Source organism: Dendrobates tinctorius, unplaced genomic scaffold, assembly GCF_039654945.1.
Source record: "Dendrobates tinctorius isolate UK_male_01 unplaced genomic scaffold, ASM3965494v1 ptg000051l, whole genome shotgun sequence".
NCBI lineage: Eukaryota > Metazoa > Chordata > Amphibia > Anura > Dendrobatidae > Dendrobates > Dendrobates tinctorius.
Window position 1 is genome coordinate 27,227,685 of NW_027361719.1, and position 19,816 is coordinate 27,247,500.

Genomic DNA, 19,816 nt, shown 5'->3' on the forward strand with positions numbered 1-19,816 from the left:
GTATGCACCTCGATGCATGGACAGCCCACCCCATGTATGAGATTGTAGTTAGAGTTAGGAGATCTGCAGTTGGTCCAGATATTGTGTCCCATATGTGGACCTTTCAAATTTGGACATCTGCATTCAGCCTTACCCCAGTTATTCGGATATTGATGTATATCCTGGCATCAGAACTCATATTTAGATACACTGTCTACATATCAGACATTTTCCCTTATTATGGCATAGCTTCCATGGTGTACATCTATTGCACCGATAGACCCTGATTTACCAAGTGGCGGCTCTTTTGGCTTTCACCTGCCTATGTAAGTTGATGTGCTTTTTTTCTGCTGTTAATGGCTTCCAGTATTAGCATCCAGTAAAGAAAAAACCTATTCCATCATTACATCTATTATCCAACATAGAACATAGGCCTATACAGATTTATACATCGACGCATCAGGGAAAGCCTACATTTATTTATGTGAATCGATCTGGTCTGCAGTAATAGATGAAATTCATGTTTGAGAGTAGGGAAAAGAGGGGAAAAAAACACAGATTTTATATATAAACTTTGAGGAGAAAGTGTCCTTGTGGTCCTAAAGAAAAATATTCAGAATTGAGAGTCCTCAGTGGTTGATACCTTTTAATAGCTAACTGAAAAGATGGTAACAAATTGCAAGCTTTCGAGACTACTCAGGTCTCTTCATCAGGCCACAAAATCTGAAGAATCACATTTATACGCAACACAACACAGAATTATCATTATGGGAGAGTGCTAAACAGTTGTGTCCATAAATATTTGAACAGCTCATAGATAAGGAGTGAGTTTTTTTGTCCTCAGGGGTCTGGTTCTATGTTGTGATGCCCCCACATGGTCTGAAGAGCAAATTCCTTAATTGATGTAAAAAGACATAAATCCATGCGACACATTCATTCCTGCACTGAATGTGTCAAAGGTCGTCATAAGTTTATACTCCCAGACCCTTCTGTCTCTCTCTGAGACTTGAAATTACCTTTCAATACAAGTAATTTCATGTCTATGGTGCTGTGATCAGGCATACAAAAATGTTTGGCCACAGGTAGATCCATTCTTTTCTCATTGTGTGGGAGTGAGAATTCATCTTTCTCAGTTTTTGCCCGGTCTCCCCCACATACAGACCCCCAGTTGGACATTTAGTACAAATAATTAAGTACACCACATTAGATGTGATGCAGCTGAAAGTACCTGGGATCTTGTATTCCTGATGTGAGTTTGGGATCTTTATCTTGTCCGTGGTCATTATAAATGGACAGGTTTTATATTTTTTCTGGTTGCAAGGAAAGGTTCCTGCAGCTGTTGGGGAGGACAGGGAGCTTCTGACAATGATGCTTCTTAGATTTGGAGAGTTCCATAAAGATGCGGTACATTCTGCAGTACATCTTGTGGTCCTAGCAAGTTGGCTGCAATCAGTGAGAGTTCAGATTTCATTCCTCCAGTGATACGCAATTATTTGTCTAAAGTTTGATCAGTTTATGAGCAGATTCTTCAGGCACATTGAACAATGTCTGCAATCTGAACGTAAGATGTACAACTACGTTCTGTGTTTGGTGGATGTGTGAGGAATGGTCTCAGGAGCTGAGCCTTCTCAATACGTGGTGCATGCTGGCTGTGTTATGCAGTTAGCACCTACCTCTAACACCAGCAACAGGAGATAGCTCTGATTGCTGATTATTTTTTTTTTTTTATATAACCATTAGATGCTTCTGTCTGCAAGGACCTTTCGGACATCTATCGCCTGAAGTTATGGGCTGCTGTTGGGTTACCTTGGCAGCCAGGGGCCTACTGAAGACCCTTGTGCTGACATTTTTGTGATTTTCTCCAGTCTGTGGAGATTGGTCATTTCCCTTTTTACTGCAATAGTGTAGTCCAAACAATCAGATGATCGTGGGTAGAAATCCTCTAGGCAGAAAGTAAAAATTTAATTAAAAACAAAAGTTTTAATGGCCCCCCTTCTTCCTTTTCTATTTTACCATTAAAAAATAAATAAAAAAAATATAAATTTTATTCGGCCGCTTTAAAAGACCGATCTATGAAAATATAAAATTAACCTACAGTACAGAGCAAAAGTTTGGACACACCTTCTCATTCAAAGAGGTTTTTTAATTTTCATGACTATAAAAATTAAAGATTCACTCTGAAGGCATCAAAACTATGAATTAACAAAAAAGTGTGAAACAACTGAAAATATGTCTTATATTCTTGGTTCAGGTTTAATAAGTGGGATTTCTTGCCTTATAAATGGGGTTGGGACCATCAGTTGTGTTGTGCAAAAGTCTGGTGGACTGTTAGCTGCTTTTTTTCTTACCATAATACAAACTCAAAGTAAAGAAAAACGAGTGGCCATCATTACTTTAAGAAATAAAGGTTAGTCAGTCCTAAAAATTGGGAAAACTTTGAAAGTGTCCCCAAGTGCAGTGGCAAAAACCATCAAGCGGTACAAAGAAACTGGCTTACATGAGGACCAACCCAGGAAAGGAAGACCAAAAGTCACCTCTGCTGTGGAGGATAAGTTCATCCGAGTCACCAGCCTCAGAAATCGCAGGTTAACAGCAGCTCAGATTAGAGACCAGGTCAATGCCACACAGAGTTCTAGCAGCAGAAACATCTCTACAACAACTGTTAAGAGGAGACTTTGTGCAGCAGGCCTTCATGGTAAAATAGCTGCTAGGAAACCACTGCTAAGGACAGGCAACAAACACAAGACTTGTTTGGGCTAAATAATGGACATTAAACCAGTGGAAATCTGTGCTTTGGTCTGTGAGTCCAAATTTGAGATCTTTGGTTCCAACCACTGTGTCTTTGTGCGACGCAGAAAAGGTGAACGGATGAACTCTACATGCCTGGTTCCCACCGTGAGGCATGGAGGAGGAGGTGTGATGGTGTGGGGGTGCTTTGCTGGTGACACTGTTGGGGATTTATTCAAAATTGAAGGCATACTGTACCAGCATGGCTACCACAGCATCTTGCAGCGGCATGCTATTCCATCCGGTTTGCGTTTAGTTGGACCATCATTTATTTTTCAACGGGACAATGACCCCAAACACACCTCCAGGCTGTGTAAGGGCTATTTGACCAAGAAGGAGAATGTTGGGGTGCTACGCCAGATGACCTGGCCTCCACTAGACCTGAACCCAATCGAGCTGGACCGCAGAGTGATGGCAAAAGGGCCAACAAGTGCTAAGCATCTCTGGGAACTCCTTCAAGACTGTTGGAAGACCCTTTCCGGTGAATACCTCTTGAAGCTCATCAAGAGAATGCCAAGAGTGTGCAAAGCAGTAATCAAAGCAAAAGGTGGCTACTTTGAAGAACCTAGAATATAAGACATATTTTCAGTTGTTTCACACTTTTTTGTTAATTATATAATTCCACATGTGTTAATTCATAGTTTTGATGCTTTCAGAGTGAATCTACTATTTTCATAGTCATGAAAATAAAGAAAACTCTTTGAATGAGAAGGTGTGTCCAAACTTTTGCTCTGTACTGTATATGGTAAACCGCATGAATAAAACAACTTTATAAGCCATAATTGCTGTTTTTGGGTCACCACACCTCCCCAAAAATGCAAATAAACAAGCGATGAAAACATGCACCCCAGCATGGTATCAATAAAGACTGCAGTAGGCATCACTCATGTGTGTTCTTTGCAGCAGTTGGAAACCGTCCTGTTCTTCTGTCACAATCACCCAGGTATTTGCTGTGTCCTTATTAATGGGCTCACACCAACTTATTACCTATTACAGATGATTATCACCATACAGGTCACCGAATATCTGAGCACAATGGACCAGACCTCGCAACTGAACCACTTAGTCCAGCCACATCAAGCCCTATTCCTGAGGTCACCAGGGTAAATGACCCATCTCTGCTTTCCACTCAACTTGAAGATTGTCCTGTTTTCAACCCTGAAACCACAAAGGATACCTCTGAAAATGAAGCCACTGATGGTAAGGGACATGGCGCTCTTTACATTGGTAATATATTGGTGTACCGTATATACTCATGTATAAGCCGTATCCATCTAGGTCTGATGGACAGTTAATCCGTTCACACCGCGGCCAGTTTCAGTGTTTGTTTTTTTTTTTTTTTCCTCTCCTTCTTCCGAGAGCCATAACTTTTATTTTTCTGTCCACATTGACATATGAGAGCTTGTATTTTGCAAGATGAGTTGTTCTTTTAAATTACACCATTCATGTTACCACACAGTGTAGTGGAAAATGGGAAAAAAATTGTGAAAACAATGCAGTTCTGACATTTTTTGGTTATTGTTTGTGTGTACATCTTTTTTTTTTTTAATGACTTTACAGTATGATTCTCTTCATAAGTATAATCATGGTGATACCAAACGTCCATTTTTTTTTTTTAATCATTTTAGTGGTGGAAAAAAAAAATCAGTTTGTAAAAAAACATTTGGGGGGGTTTGTCATCATTTTTCAAGACTTGTAACATTTTCATTTTTTCTGCTGTAGGAGATGTTATTTTTGCAGGGTGAGATGTCTACCTTTTTATTAATACCATTTTGGGATAGATGTGAGTTTTTGATTACTTGTTACAGCAATTGAAGTGACCAAAAAGAACATAATTTTTTTGTTCTTTTTTTGTTTACAGTGTATGCCGATTAGGTTAATTGTTTTTATATATCTTGAGAGACCAGACTTTTCTGAATACAGCGATACCACATGTGTATATTTTTTAAAATCTGTATATTTAATGTGGGAGGGGAGAGTTTAACTTATGCTTTTGTTAAATATTTCTTAAAGCCTTTTTTTTTTACTGGTCTTGTTTACCCCCTTCGGTGACTTTAAGCTGCAATGCCTTGCCATCGCTGCATGAAGCAGAAATTACGGTTTGAAGTCCGGCCACAGTCAGGGTTTGAAAGGAGCTCCGTAATGACTAGCATGGGGGTCAGCAGCTGACCCCCGGCTGTTATAGCAACCAGTGATGAGCAAGTATACTCGTTGCTCGAGTTTTCCTGAGCATGCTCGCGTGTCCTCCGAGTATTTTGGCATGCTCGGAGATTTCATTTTCGTTGTCTCATCTGCTTGATTTGCGATTTGTAGACAGCCTTGAATACACATGGGAATTCCGTAACAAACAGGCATTGCACACATGTATTCAGCCTGTCTGGAAATCAAACATGAGACGACGAAAACGAAATCTCCGAGCATGCCAAAATACTCGGAGAACACCCGAGCATGCTCGGGAAAACCCAAGCAACGAGTATACTCGCTCATCACTAATAGCAACCCATCGGCGACCCATGAGCACGCCAATGGGCAGAGAGAATGACATACAAGCATGCCGGAGCATCATTCCACCTGCGATGATTAGCGGCAGGTTCTGGTTGTAATACTCAGCCATCACCTGCCGGGTATGGGGTGGGCACGCTGCGTGAACATTCACCTGCTTCCGACTTGCCCCTGTACATGTGCGGTGGATGTCATAAAGGTGATAAAATGACCTGCCCTGACTACATAGACATAGTCCTGGTATATTAGACAGCAGGTCACCATTACAACGAGCACTTCCTGTATCTTACTGATGACTTGCAGCCATTTTCACTTAGATCATCACTGTTAGTTGAGGTTGGCCTCCTCTTAGGATACTGTTCTATTCAAGACCCCTCCAGTGGGCTCCAGCCCTACAGAAATCGGCAATTGTGGTGGTCGCCCATGTTATGCAGCACGCCTAGAGAAGAAATAATTAGAGATGAATGCAGTGGGATATCTGTATGAGCAAAAGAGCTCTTTAATGCAAAGCTCTGCTTTTACATTCTTATGCCATAATAAGACATATGTAAAGTTCTCTAAACCGGCCAACCCCTTCATTGTTTTTATGAACAGCTTTATAGTGCCAACATCAAGAGCCTAATTGTGTGTGATTTCTCAAAAGTTAAATGAAATCCATCTTATCAACTGCTACAGATTAGATATTACTCGTTATTTATGGCCAAAAGATGTTTTACAAAATGACTAAAGATTCAAATCCTCATTTTATGTTTAACTTGCAATGTATTTTGTCCCCCAGTTTACTGTCTGCATGTCATATACATGCATTGGAGTTCTCATTGTTATGGAAACATTTGGGAGCGTTGACTGTGGGTTCCATGAATATCAAAAGTGGGTTTAGGTGCCTTGAAAGACCACCTGCAGTGTAATGGAAAATTATTCATGAGGGACAGTTTTTCTTACCCTGAGGCAACATTTTAAATGCGTCTTAAGAGATTAAAGGAATTCTCTGACAAAATGTAATTTTTTTGGCATGGATATAATAGAGGTACACTCCTATTCCAATGCCCCCACAGATCCAGCCAATGGCGGGGTCTGCTTTGAACTCAAGGGATAGTTCTCTAATGACTTGCTCTTCTATCCACCTGACCGCTGCAGCCCATTACTGTGACTTCGAAACAGGCCAGACACCATTTCCAGACCCAGCAGTAAAGTCTGGAGCCGCTTGTGCCCAAATATTATGGGCGCTGGAAAGTCAGTATACCTCAGGTTACTATTTTTAATCGATCCAATGCCAAAAAGAAATAATCATTTTGTTGTCAAAATCATTTACTATGTAAAATCTTCAATTTGTATTGTTTTTTGTTTTACTGACACATTTACTTGTTTTTGGTAAAAATATAATCAGTCAGTTCATTGCGTGATCCGGAGGAAGTTGAAGTTGGGATGCTACAAGAAGCCACAAGTCCTGTCGTTGAATTTCCAGATTTGGGCTGTCTATCACAGCCAGACACTGCCTTCTGTCCAGTGGTTGAAGAAGTCACAAACGCATCCCGTTCAGTGTCTGTATCTCCTGAGCTGGCGGACTCCACAGAACAAGGTAGCTCCAGCCAGTGGGCAAAATATTGGTTCTCTTTTGAAGGGAATTTCCTATATTAATAAGTGATGGGATATTGTTAGTGTTTGACATCACATTATCGTCAGTACTAGTCCAATATCGAAGACCATCCAGGATCCTGAAAATGCAGAGATCACATTGCTGGTGTAGTGTTGCATCCCCTTTTAAGTTTTCCCTGAAAAGTGCCTTCTTATTGTGTGCCCGGTGGAGCCGCCATTTAGGGGTAAGAAGATGACTTACCTGCCAGCACTGTTTCACCTTCATTTTGTAGGTATAAAGGGGGTCCCAGAGGTTGGACACCTTTCAGTCCACTACTCGGGCAACCCCTACTCAATTACAGTATTCACCTACATAGAATAAATTTACACCTTACACACTCCTCAATTTCCAGGTCTCCCGAGGTTTGCGTGATGTTATGTCATGCCAGCCCTGCAGCCAATCAGCTGCTGCTAATAAACGCTTCACTCTCACGTCCTTTGGATATAACTGACATCCGTAAGAAGTGATAATTGCTGCTTTCTGACTTGCTTTAACTGCCGCTGATTGGCTGCAGGACTCGAGTGACATAACATCTCGTTGCTGGAACAGTGTAATAAGGAGGGCTAGAATCTGAATAGGCTAAAAAGATATCAAAGTTTATTAATTTCAAAAGAAAAGTATTCTTAAAATGTATGTCAATACATAGTTATAGGTATAATTGTGATGTCATCTCAGGGTACTCAATTATGACCAAGGATTGGATCAGGACGTGATAGCTAAAATACGTGCAACAAAAAAATCCTATAGCTTCAGAATGAGGTATGTGAGGAATTGGATGTCAGTGATAAAAGTAATACAAAAATAATAAAGGTTTAGGTAGTAAGACAATAGCTCAATACCTGTTAGAAAGTAACAGCAGGTTCATGCTGGACGTATTATGTATTGGGAAGGTAAAGGTTAAGGCCCCGTCACACTAAGCGATATCGCTAGCAATATCGCTATATCGTCACTGGTTTTGTGACGTAGCAGTGATATTGGTAGCGATATTGCTATGTGTGATACTTACTCCGACCGGCTCCCCCGCTGCTCATCACTGATCGCGCGAGAACGTCCTGGACCGTTTCTCGTCGTCAGCTTCCGGCTGGGCTTTCTGCTGGCGCAGACGAGCGACGCGTGAACGCGGGCGGGAGGACATCAGGATCGCCTCGTCTGACAGGTAAATAACGACCCCCGACCGCTGCTATGTCGCTGGTGAGATCTGCCTGTGTGGCAGCTCACTAGCGACCACTTAGCGATGCACCAGCGATCCATATCGCTGGTCGGGATCGCTGGTGCATCGCTAAGTGTGACCGTACCTTTAGAGGGAGTTATTTACTCATTGTATTAAGTAGTCCTGTCTGCTCCTCGGCTGTGTTCCCCAACGTGCGTTTTGTGTCAATGTCACTCCCTAAGGGTGCATGGTGGAAAAATGCAGACAATGTAGGTGAGTATAATATAAGGTATTTTTATTCTACATTGAGGGATAATGTAATTGCAAAGGGATTATCCGAGTAGTGGGCAAACCCTATTAAATCATCTTTGTGTAAAATGCTGGCCAGTTTTTTAGACTACAGTGTCCACTGTGTACTTTGGTAGTCCTCCCTACTCTCAGGTCTATCCTGTGGTCCATATACACTGCAAGTTTATCTTGAAAGAGGGGTCCTAAGAACGTAAGTTTCATGATCATCCTGCAGTCTAAATAATCAGACATTCACCTGCCGAACAAGCAAAACTCTTGATCATTGGGTGCAGTGATCTTTCGTGCTGCACAAAAGTTCATTGTTCTCGGCAATGCCTCACACCTTGTGAACAGGACTCGTGCTGCTGAAAACAATGGCAGCCTATGCACACTGATAACAGATCATTCAGTGCAGGTCTGAAGCATGTAAACAGGCCAGTAAATGACCACCAATCAGCAAATCATCAGGGGTCCTGTAATGCTGCCTGCAAGTTCTTGTGCTCAGACTTCCAACATAGATTTGTATCTAGTAGTCTGACATGCTGGCAGCCATGGTACAGAAATGAAGAAGGAAATGTGCTAGATGGGCTTAAAAGTAGGGCACCTGGTATTTTAACTGTGCTTCGCATTTATTCTGATACTAGCTGAAGAGCCCGGCGCTGCCCGGGCATAGTAACTAACTGTGGTTAGTTATAGCAAATTATAATTATCCTCCATCCCATAGTCCCGTGCCCATATACCCATTATACATATCCACGATCCCATAGGCCCGTGCCCATATACCCATCATACAGATCCTCCATCCCATAGTCCCATGCCCACATACCCATCACACATCCTCCATCCCATAGTCCCATGCCCATATACCCATCATACATATCCTCCATCCCAAAGTTCCATGCCCATATACCCATCATACATATCCGCCATCCCATAGTCCAGTGCCCATATACCCATCACACATCCTCCATCACATAGTCAACCATTATGACATCATAATGAGCGGTGGGGCTTGCAATCTATGATGACATAAGCGTCGCCATGGCAACCATTATGACATCATAATGAGGGGCGGGGCTTGATACGCACACACTGTTTCCCCAGTATGCAAATAGGGGCATTATGACATTATAATGAGGGGCGGGGCTTGACACGCACACACTTTTTCCCCAGTATGTAGATGGGGCAAAATTGTTTGATAAATTGGAACGCGCGGGGTTAAAATTTCGCCTCACAACATAGCTTAGGACGCTCTCGAGGTCCAAACATGTGACTGTGCCAAATTTTGTGGCTGTAGCTGCGACGGTGCAGATGCCTATACCGGACATATACACACATACATACATACATACATACATACATACATACTTTGAGCTTTATATATTAGATTTGAGGATGTTCCTTGTTGTACTCGGGACCAGAGAGTGCAGCTCCATGTGTTTCTATGCAGCTGAGCGCTCCGGTCCCAAGTGCCTGCGGCAGTGCCGGTATTGACGCGCGAGACTCATGCAAGTTTCTCGCAAGTGTGACCCTGGCCTATCTTGTATTTTATTCATTGAAGTCCCTGGTGTTTGTAGGACAGGAGTCCAGTGGGCGGTTCTAATTGATGTTTGACAGCTCTGACAGTCTTCCTGTATGACTGTGCATGCAGTCACTGAGTGACTGCCAACTGGAAATATATGCATACAAACATCATGGATTTGTATAAAGTGCAAGTTTTATTGAAACTTACCCTTCAAAAAAAGTCAAATAATCTGATCTTCTCCTGCTCCATAACATCCTGTCTGCAGATCAAAAACCATTTTCAGCGTGACAGGACCCCACCATGTTTTTGTTTTTATGATCTCATAACTATCAGTAATGTATGTTAAGTGTATAGATTAAAATAATTTCCCATCGCTGCTCCGAGCCTCTCCTGCATCGTGTGGCTGCATTTGTGACCTTCCATCTCACACAGCGTCTTCTGGGTGGACCCGACGTCACTTTTTCATGGTGAATTTGAGACTCTAATGAGCCTCTTACAGGCTTGCATCACGAAAGAAAGTAATGGGTTGTTGTGTGAGGCGGCAAGATAGAGCTGTGGTCACATTATGCAGGAGAGGACGAGCGCAACACTGGAAACTGCAGAAGACAGCAACCTCGAAGGTCAGTGCACACACACTGCCTAATTTACTGATGGCTAACGGACGCAGAAGTAAAATAGAATGCGCTGGACTGGTACTTTAAGCCTTTTTTTGTGTATATGCTTGCTGAGTGTAGATATGTTTACAGATAATAGGTCCGAAATGGCTAACATTCCATATGGAAGTAAAGTAGAAGAGCCCGGTGCTGCATTAGAGAGCAGTGCTCTGCATGAGCTGGACAGAGAAAACACAACCCCAGAACCAAGTACTGTCCCTGACCCTGAGGAGGAAGACCTGGAGCCGGGGGAAGTAAAGGGTGAGCGCTGAATTCTGTGCCGTAGTGTATTGATGATTTTGATTTTGTACTATGGACCATTTAGCATTGGATAAATTTGTAATACAGCTGTATAAATTCAGGGAAAGTAGGGAGTCCTTGTGATAGAATAGCATTTGCTTTTGTGTTGTGCTAAAAAGATTGACACCGTGGGAAGGAGTGCAAACCGAGGGCAGAGTTTAATGCTGGGGACGCTGTTTAATGGAAGTCAGTGGCTCAGACAAATGTGATGTGAACTCGGCCATTAAAGTATAAGATATGCAGAGTTGCATACGTGCCACGTGTGTCAGTGAAGAGCCCAACAATCTCTGTATTCTGGATACAGCCACATATACAAGTTATGGGGTGGACAAGTGTTGTGATTAGGTGCTGAGGTGATCACGTGCATCTACGCCTCTTCTCTCTTTTATAGCAGAAAAAGGGAGGAAAAAATGTATGAAATGCTTATAAATGTACTTCAGTAGCGACAGAAACATCTGACTATAAGGCCTAAAAGCACTGAACGACAAACTGTGAAAACCGAAATATGTGTCCGTCTCAAAAGTTTTGGTCACAACTGTACAATATGGCAGCCGTGTCAGGATCGCACAGCGAGTGGCATTCTTGGATCATGTCTACCTCAAATATCACCACTTTCCAGTAGATCCAGAAACCTTCCCCTGTTTCTGGCTAATGGCTGGTTAATGACTTCTGCTGCTTCTTTGAACATGTTTTTTGATTCTCAATTTTTTAAACTTTCAGGTGCTGCAGTAAGAAGGAGGGTAGCTACTCCGGAAGAGGTGCGGTTCCCACTCCTCCATGGGTAAGTCAGTTTAGTTACTGGGGTATTTTTTTTATATGCTATGTAGTGACTATAATCTGGGTCACATATAACTTCAGCTCATAATAGTGAAGCACCACGTGATTATTTAATGTGCGGCTGTGACCATAGTGTATCCTTGGCTTTTGCAGTTGGAGGCGTGAAGTTAGAATAAAGAAAGGCAGTCACCGGTGGCAAGGAGAGACCTGGTACTATGCTCCCTGTGGGAAAAGAATGAAGCAGTTCCCTGAAGTTATAAAGGTAGTGCTTCATTTCTTCTTTTATTAATCAAATGGTTAGGGTTATTGTGTTATGATAGATGTATGCATATAGTTCCAGAGCTGTCCCATGTAACTTTGTCTATCACTGCCATTCTGCAAAAAAATATTATGTTCCTCTGAAAGTTTGCCTTCACCATGATGATGGTTGTCACATTGTCTTTTTCCTCTTGTTGTCATTGGGATATATTGTGTAATTTTTCACCTGCTCTGTTGTATTGTCTAGTATCTCACTAAATACTCCGGTCCTCATGTCAGAAGGGAACACTTCAGTTTTAGTCCAAGAATGCCAGTTGGAGACTTTTATGAAGAGCGTCACACTCCAGAGGTGAGTATGTTGTCTCTCTTATTACTACTACTTAAGTGCAGTCTGGCAGCACTTTTTCTGCCTTTTATTCTAATTCTAATAAAGTAACTTTAGCTGCTCCCTGGTAATAGTTTTATGATGTGTTATGCCACACACCATGTGGTAGACCACCATAACACTGCTGCTTGTACCAAGCAAAGTTTTCAGACGTTCGCCTGTTCAGTATCCTTTTCTTTCCTTACCCAGGGCACAAAGTGGATACTGTTGAGCTCGGAAGAAATACCTTCTCGCATTTTGGCCATCACAGGGAAGAGGGGGCGTCCTCGAAATATGGAGAAAGCTAAAGCAAAGGAGAGTAAGGTGAAGCGTGGAAGAGGTCGTCCTCCAAAGGTGAAGATGATTGATCTGTTGAGCAAACCTGATGCTAAACTCTTGAGGAAGCTGGAAAATCAAGGTAAGGACACCCTATATAAAAAAGGAGCATTGTTTGGTTTTTATGTTGCTTTATTTAGTCTGCTTCTTTCGTCCGTTTAGATATTCTTAGTGATGTGGAAAAGGTGAAGCTCAGTAAATTAAGGAAGAAAATGAGGAGGAAGGTGAGTTTCTGTCAGAAATATTATTAGATTTTGAGTATACACTAGTGATGAGTAAATGTGCTCGGATATAGTGCTATCCGAGTATCTTGGACTATGCGTCAGCGTCTCTGCGGCTGTTAGACAGTCTCAACCATATGCTGGGATTGCCTGTTTTTTAGGCAATCCATGAAATTTTTTCATCTATTTAACAGCCGCAAATCCTGCAGCCGCGGGGACTCTTAACAAATTACTCAAGCACGCACAATTAGAGTTGAGCGAATTTTTCAAAATTCGGTTCTGATTATGAACAGTGCTGAATATTGTATTTGCAATACTTGCCAAACACAGCCGAACGTTATTGGAGTCAATGGCAGTAGAAATGACCGAATACAGTCATATGTAAAAGTTTGGGCACCCCTATTAATGTTAACCTTTTTTCTTTATAACAATTTTGGTTTTTGCAACAGCTATTTCAGTTTCATATATCTAATAACTGATGGACTCAGTTATATTTCTGGATTCAAATGAGGTTTATTGTACTAACAGAAAATGTGCAATCTGCATTTTAACAAAATTTGACCGGTGCAAAAGTATGGGCACCTCAACATAAAAGTGACATTAATATTTCGTAGATCCTCCTTTTGCAAAAATAACAGCCTCTAGTCGCTTCCTGTAGCTATTAATGAGTTCCTGGATGAAGGTATTTGTGACCATTCCTGTTTACAAAACAATTCCAGTTCAGTTAAGTTTGATGGTCTCCGAGCATGGACAGCCCGCTTCAAATCATCCCACAGATGTTCAATGATATTCAGGTCTGGGGACTGGGATGGCCATTCCAGAACATTGTAATTGTTCCTCTGCATGAATGCCTGAGTAGATTTGGAGCGGTGTTTTGGATCATTGTCTTGCTGAAATATCCATCCCCTGCGTAACTTCAACTTCGTCACTGATTCTTGCACATTATTGTCAAGAATCTGCTGATACTGAGTTGAATCCATGCGACCCTCAACTTTAACAAGATTCCCGATGCCGGCATTGGCCACACAGCCCCAAAGCATGATGGAACCTCCACCAAATTTTACTGTGGGTAGCAAGTGTTTTTCTTGGAATGCTGTGGTTTTTTAGCCTCCATGCATAACGCCTTTTTGTATGACCAAACAACTCAATCTTTGTTTCATCAGTCCACAGGACCTTCTTCCAAAATGTAACTGGCTTGTCCAAATGTTCTTTTGCATACCTCAGGCGACTCTGTTTGTGGCGTGCTTGCAGAAATGGCTTCTTTCGCATCACTCTCCCATACAGCTTCTCCTTGTGCAAAGTGCGCTGTATTGTTGACCGATGCACAGTGACACCATCTACAGCAAGATGATGCTGCAGGTCTTTGGAGGTGGTCTATGGATTGTCCTTGACTGTTCTCACCATTCTTCTTCTCTGCCTTTCTGATATTTTTGTTGGCCTGCCACTTCTGGGCTTAACAAGACAGAACTGTACCTGTGTTCTTCCATTTCCTTACTATGTTCCTCACGGTGGAAACTGACAGGTTAAATCTCTGAGACAAGTTTTTGTATCCTTCCCCTGAAAAGCTATGTTGAATAATCTTTGTTTTCAGAACATTTGAGAGTTGTTTTGAGGAGCCCATGATGCCATTCTTCATAGGAGAATCAAATAGGAGAACTACTTGCAAGTGGCCACCTTAAATACCTTTTCTCCTGATTTGATACACCTGGCTATGAAGTTCAAAGCTCAATGAGGTTACAAAACCAATTTAGTGCTTCAGGAAGTCAGTAAAAAGTAGTTAGGAGTGTTCAAATCAAGAAAATGATAAGGGTGCCCATACTTTTGCACCGGTCAGATTTTGTTTAAATGCAGATTGCACATTTTCTGTTAGTACAATAAACCTCATTTGAATCCAGAAATATAACTGAGTCCATCAGTTATTAGATATATGAAACTGAAATAGCTGTTGCAAAAACCAAAATTGTTATAAAGAAAACAGGTTAACATTAATAGGGATGCCCAAACTTTAACATATGACTGTATGTTTGAAACCGATCAGCAAACATAGATTCCGCACGAATCGGGTAATAATATGGCATGAATATGGCAAATTCTAATTCGGCAACAGATTCCAAACATATTCTCTCAACTGTACCCACGATACTCAGATGACACCCGAGCATGCTTGATCATCACTAGTGTACATGCCACACAATTTATCTTTAATAGAAAATTAATACACTTTTTAAGTTCTTATACAGTTTCTGGGGAAACCCTTGCCATCAAATAAACATCTTACAGAACTTTTTGCATTGTAACTATATATCCTCCACCATGGCTCTGCTGAGCACTCCTGCTCCTACATTAGGTTTAATGGTGAATAACAATAGGAAGCGAGAGCTTTGTGCACCTCACCTCTCTTGCTGATGTGGTTGGCAGGGAATATATGAATAAACCGGTTGTTTTTTGTGTATATGTGTGTATACAGTTAGGTCCATATATATTTGGACAGACAACATTTTTCTCATTTTGGTTCTAGACATTACCACAATGAATTTTAGACAAAACAATTTAGATGCAGTTGAAGTTCAGACTTTCAGCTTTCTTTTGAGGGTATCCACATTAAAATTGGATGAAGGGTTTAGGAGTTTCAGCTCCTTAACATGTGCCACCCTGTTTTTAAAGGGACCAAAAGTAATTGGACAATTGACTCCAAGGCTATTTCATGAACAGGTGTGGGCAATCCCTTCGTTATGTCATTCTCAATTAAGCAGATAAAAGGCCTGGAGTTGATTTGAGGTGTGGTGCTTGCATTTGGAAGGTTTTGCTGTGAAGGAAACATGTAGTCAAAGGAGCTCTCCATACAGGTGAAACAAGCCATCCTTAAGCTGCAAAAACAGAAAAAACCCATCCGAGAAATTGCTACAACATTAGGAGTGGCAAAATCTACAGTTTGGTACATCCTGAGAAAGAAAGTAAGTACTGGTGAACTCATCAATGCAAAAAGACCAGGGCACCCACGGAAGACAACAGTGGTGGATGATCGCAGAATAGTGTCCAGGGTGAAGAGAAACCCCTTCACAACAGCCAACCAAGTGAACAACACTCTCCAGGAGGTAGGCGTATCAATATCCAAATCTACCATAAAGAGAAGACTGCATGAAGGTAAATACAGAGGGTTCACTGCACGGTGCAAGCCACTCATAAGCATCAAGAATAAAAAGGCTAGACTGGACTTTGCTTAAAAAAAATCTAAAAAAGCCAGCACAGTTCTGGAAGAACATTCTTTGGACAGATGAAACCAAGATCAACCTCTATAAGAATTATGGAAAGAGAAAAGTATGGTGAAGGCGTAGTACAGCTCATGATCCAAAGCATACCACATCATTTGTAAAACATGGCGGAGGCAGTGTGATGGCTTGGGCATGCATGGCTGCCAGTGGCACTGGGTCACTAGTGTTTATTGATGATGTAACACAGGACAGAAGCAGCTGAATGAATTCTGAGGTATTCAGAGCCATAATGTGTGCTCAGCTCCAGCCAAATGCAGCCAATCTGATTGGTCGTCGTTTCATACTACAGATGGACAATGACCAAAAACATAAAGCCAAAGCAACCCAGGAGTTTATTAAAGCAAAGAAGTGGAATATTCTTGAATGGCCAAGTCAGTCACCTGATCTCAACCCAATAGAGCATTCATTTCACTTGCTAAAGACTAAACTTCAGACAGAAAGGCCCACAAACAGCAACTGAAAACCACCGCAGTGAGGGCCTGGTAGAGCATCAAAAAAGAGGAAACACAGCGTCTGGTGATGTCCATGAGTTCAAGACTTCAGGCAGTCATTGCCAACAAAGGGTTTTCAAACAAGTACTAGAAATGAACATTTTATTTACAATTATTTAATCTGTCCAATTACTTTTGGTCCCTTTAAAAACAGGGTGGCACATATTAAGGAGCTGAAACTCCTAACCCCCTCATCCAATTTTAATGTGGATAACCTCAAATGAAAGCTGAAAGTCTGAACTTCAACTGCATCTGAATTGTTTTGTTTAAAATTCATTGTGGTAATGTCTAGAACCAAAATGAGAAAAATGTTGTCCTAACTGTATATGTATAGTATAATGTGTGTGTTTGGAGATTATATATACACTAGATGGTGGCCCGATTCTATCACATCGGGTATTCTAGAGTCTCTATTAAAATAAAAAATGATATACTCACTTCTGACGGCCCCCGGACTCTGTCCCTCCTCTCACCACACTCCCGGCATCTTCCGGTCCCAGTAATGCTTTGTGCGAAACACCGCTGATGACGTCGCGCTCTCGCAAGAGTGACGTTATCTCCAGCCCTTCTCGCTAATCATTACTGGGACCGGAAGATGCCGTGAGCGTGGTGAGAGGCGGGACAGAGTCCGAGGGCCGTCGGAAGGTGAGTATATCACTATTTTTTATTTTAACTGAGACTCTAAACTATCCGATGCGATAGAATCGGGCCACCATCTAGTGTACTATACTCATGTTACACCCGGAGCTGCTGTCACTGTTCTGCTGTTATCTAATGTATTATACTCCAATTACTCCCAGAGCTCCAGTCACTGTTCTGCTTTTACTTAATATATTGTAGTCCAGTTAAACCCAGAGCTGCAGTCACCGTTCTGCTCTTACCTAATGTATTATACTCCTGTTACAGCCAGAGCTGCAGTCACTGTTCAGATCTTACCTAATGTATTATACTCCTGTTACAGCCAGAGCTGCAGTCACTGTTCAGATCTTACCTAATGTATTATACTCCAGTTACACCCAGATCTGCAGTCACTTTTCTGCTGTTACCTAATGTATTGTACTCCAGTTACACCCAAATCTGCAGTCACTGTTCTGCTGTTACCTAATGTATTGTACTCCAGAATATGTACAGGACTGTGCCTGTGTAATGAGCGACGCAGCAGTGATGCCTTTAACGGCTGTAATGTGCCTGTACAATAAGCAATACGGCCGTGTTGCCGCGACGACTAAGGAACTGTCGTTGATTGGTCGCAGCAGTTTAATAAATATATTAAAATTTTACTTTATTTTTAAGGCCAGAAGTCAAGAAGCTAAAGAAGAGGCAGCAAAGAAACTAAAAGTAAATCTCTATCAGTCCCTTTCATTACCATGGTACATAATTGCATGTGTTCCGCTGTTTACTTGATTTTCCCCCCTCATTTTTGCCACATTTCTGATAGCTAAGAGAAAAGCGAGAGAAGGAAAAAGAAGAAAAGGAGCGAAAGATAAGGGAGGCTGAGGAGCTTGAAATAAAGAAGAAAGAGAAAGCAAAGAGAAAACTGAGGGAGAAGGAAAAAGTAGTAATTCCTCCTGTCCCAAAGCCAGACAGGAAACAACTTGCACAACAGCGGCGCCTGGAAGAACGCAAGCGCCAACAGTTTATGTTGGAGGAGCTAAAGAAACCCACTGAAGACATGTGTTTGCCTGATCATCAGGTGTGAGACCTTCATGTTTTACAGTATGCTGCCATAGAAAAATAGATGTTGTTACAGCCAGGGCTGTGGGATCAGTAAGCCATACCTTCAACTCCCCAGCATGGCCTCACTACTGAGCATGGACATAAAGTGCAGCACAGATTCATCTCATCTAAAAGCCCAGATCCTTAGATCAGGAATAGAACAAACATTTATAGGACGTTTCATAACTTTCCCAAATTATGAAAACATTTACAGCACATTCTGCACTGAACTTTTGAACCCAATGTATTATATATTTTAGGACCCACAGTCCTGTTTACTAGAAGTAATGTCCTTGATTGTGAGCTGAATTGGAATTTTAATCAATCCCATAGACTTTGTAGATTCATTGCTAAAAATCTGTTTAGTAAAGCTAATATGTCAGCCATAACAGATATTGTTTCTTGGATATGTGCAGCAATCAGGCTTTTTAAGATTGGTTACTTAAAAGGTTTGTCCAGTAGTCCTGGCTACCTTGGGACAATGGAGTTGAGACAAAAAGAGATACTTCTTGGATGGACGCTGCTCTTCCATAGTCAGCGCTGCTGTTGATGCCAGGAGATCGATGGGGGATGCAGTGTTCAGTGTGAAGGAGTAGCGCCGATCCAGCAAGTGAGTCCCCCAGCCTGGCCCTTGATTGATCAGTTATCCAATAGTGGGCAGCAGTTTAACATTCCTCAGCAGAAGTTGGTGGATTTCAGGAATCTTCATCACAATTATTGCCCATTAATTTCATTTCAGCCATTACCCGACTTTCCACCTGTTCCAGGAGTAGTGTTGCCCGGCAGTGCCTTTCATCATTGTTTAATGACTGTGGAGTTCCTACAGACTTATGGAAAAGTGTTTGGATTAAATGAAGCTAAGGATGTGCCCAGCCTCTTCACCCTGCAGGAAGGACTTTTCAATACGGGTGACAGTTTAGGAGAGGTACAAGACTTACTGGTGAAATTGTTAAGGGTTGCATTGTTTGACCCTGGGCTTCCATCATACTTCCAGGTAACCACACGGCTTTGAAATTATTGCTTCATTTTAAGCATTTTGTATAATTTACTTTGGCAGTGCCTCTTAGATTTAATGTTTATATTTTTTTATCTGCAGTCTTTGAAACTCTTAGGAGAAAAAGTCTCTGAAATCATTTTAACCAGGGAAAACGTGTCTGAAATACTTCGTATCTTCCTGGAGGCATATAGTGGTGATTTTGAGCTCTGTGACAGCCTCCGCACTCATCCATTTCAGGCACATCCACCCCATTCCAAAGCTGCTGTGCTTGCGTTTCTTATTAACGAACTCAACGCCAGTACCCTGATCATCAGGTATGGTTTTGTTGCTATTTTCAGGACTTTTAAAACTTCTCACTAGAATATAAACCTTTCTTACCTGCCTTTCAAGTGTTAAGTTTAGTTCACATAAACTCATCAACATTATATTTTCATTGTTTCCGCAGTGAAATTGATAAAACTCTAGAGAACATGTCCAATTATAGAAAGAACAAGTGGATAATAGAGGGCAAAATTCGCAGGTAACATCAACAATGCTGAAAGGTTTTCTCCCCATTTTTAGTAA

The 19,816-nt window shown here is 41.6% G+C and overlaps 1 protein-coding gene across 5 annotated transcripts in view; it reads left to right on the forward strand.

The window, feature by feature from the left end:
• BAZ2A (bromodomain adjacent to zinc finger domain 2A) overlaps positions 1 to 19,816 on the forward strand; it is a 102,850-nt gene that overhangs the window by 39,728 nt on the left and 43,306 nt on the right. For 4 of the 5 annotated variants that reach the window (XM_073576904.1, XM_073576903.1, XM_073576901.1 and 1 more), the window contains exons 4-16: positions 3,763 to 3,966; positions 6,656 to 6,847; positions 10,614 to 10,781; positions 11,541 to 11,601; positions 11,751 to 11,859; positions 12,103 to 12,204; positions 12,430 to 12,637; positions 12,718 to 12,779; positions 17,833 to 17,877; positions 17,978 to 18,232; positions 18,995 to 19,249; positions 19,352 to 19,566; positions 19,698 to 19,772. In XM_073576904.1, coding sequence (XP_073433005.1) covers positions 3,763 to 3,966; positions 6,656 to 6,847; positions 10,614 to 10,781; positions 11,541 to 11,601; positions 11,751 to 11,859; positions 12,103 to 12,204; positions 12,430 to 12,637; positions 12,718 to 12,779; positions 17,833 to 17,877; positions 17,978 to 18,232; positions 18,995 to 19,249; positions 19,352 to 19,566; positions 19,698 to 19,772 — 1,951 coding nt within the window. The remainder of the gene's footprint in view (positions 1 to 3,762; positions 3,967 to 6,655; positions 6,848 to 10,613; positions 10,782 to 11,540; positions 11,602 to 11,750; positions 11,860 to 12,102; positions 12,205 to 12,429; positions 12,638 to 12,717; positions 12,780 to 17,832; positions 17,878 to 17,977; positions 18,233 to 18,994; positions 19,250 to 19,351; positions 19,567 to 19,697; positions 19,773 to 19,816) is intronic. The other variant, XM_073576905.1, reaches the window with a different exon arrangement.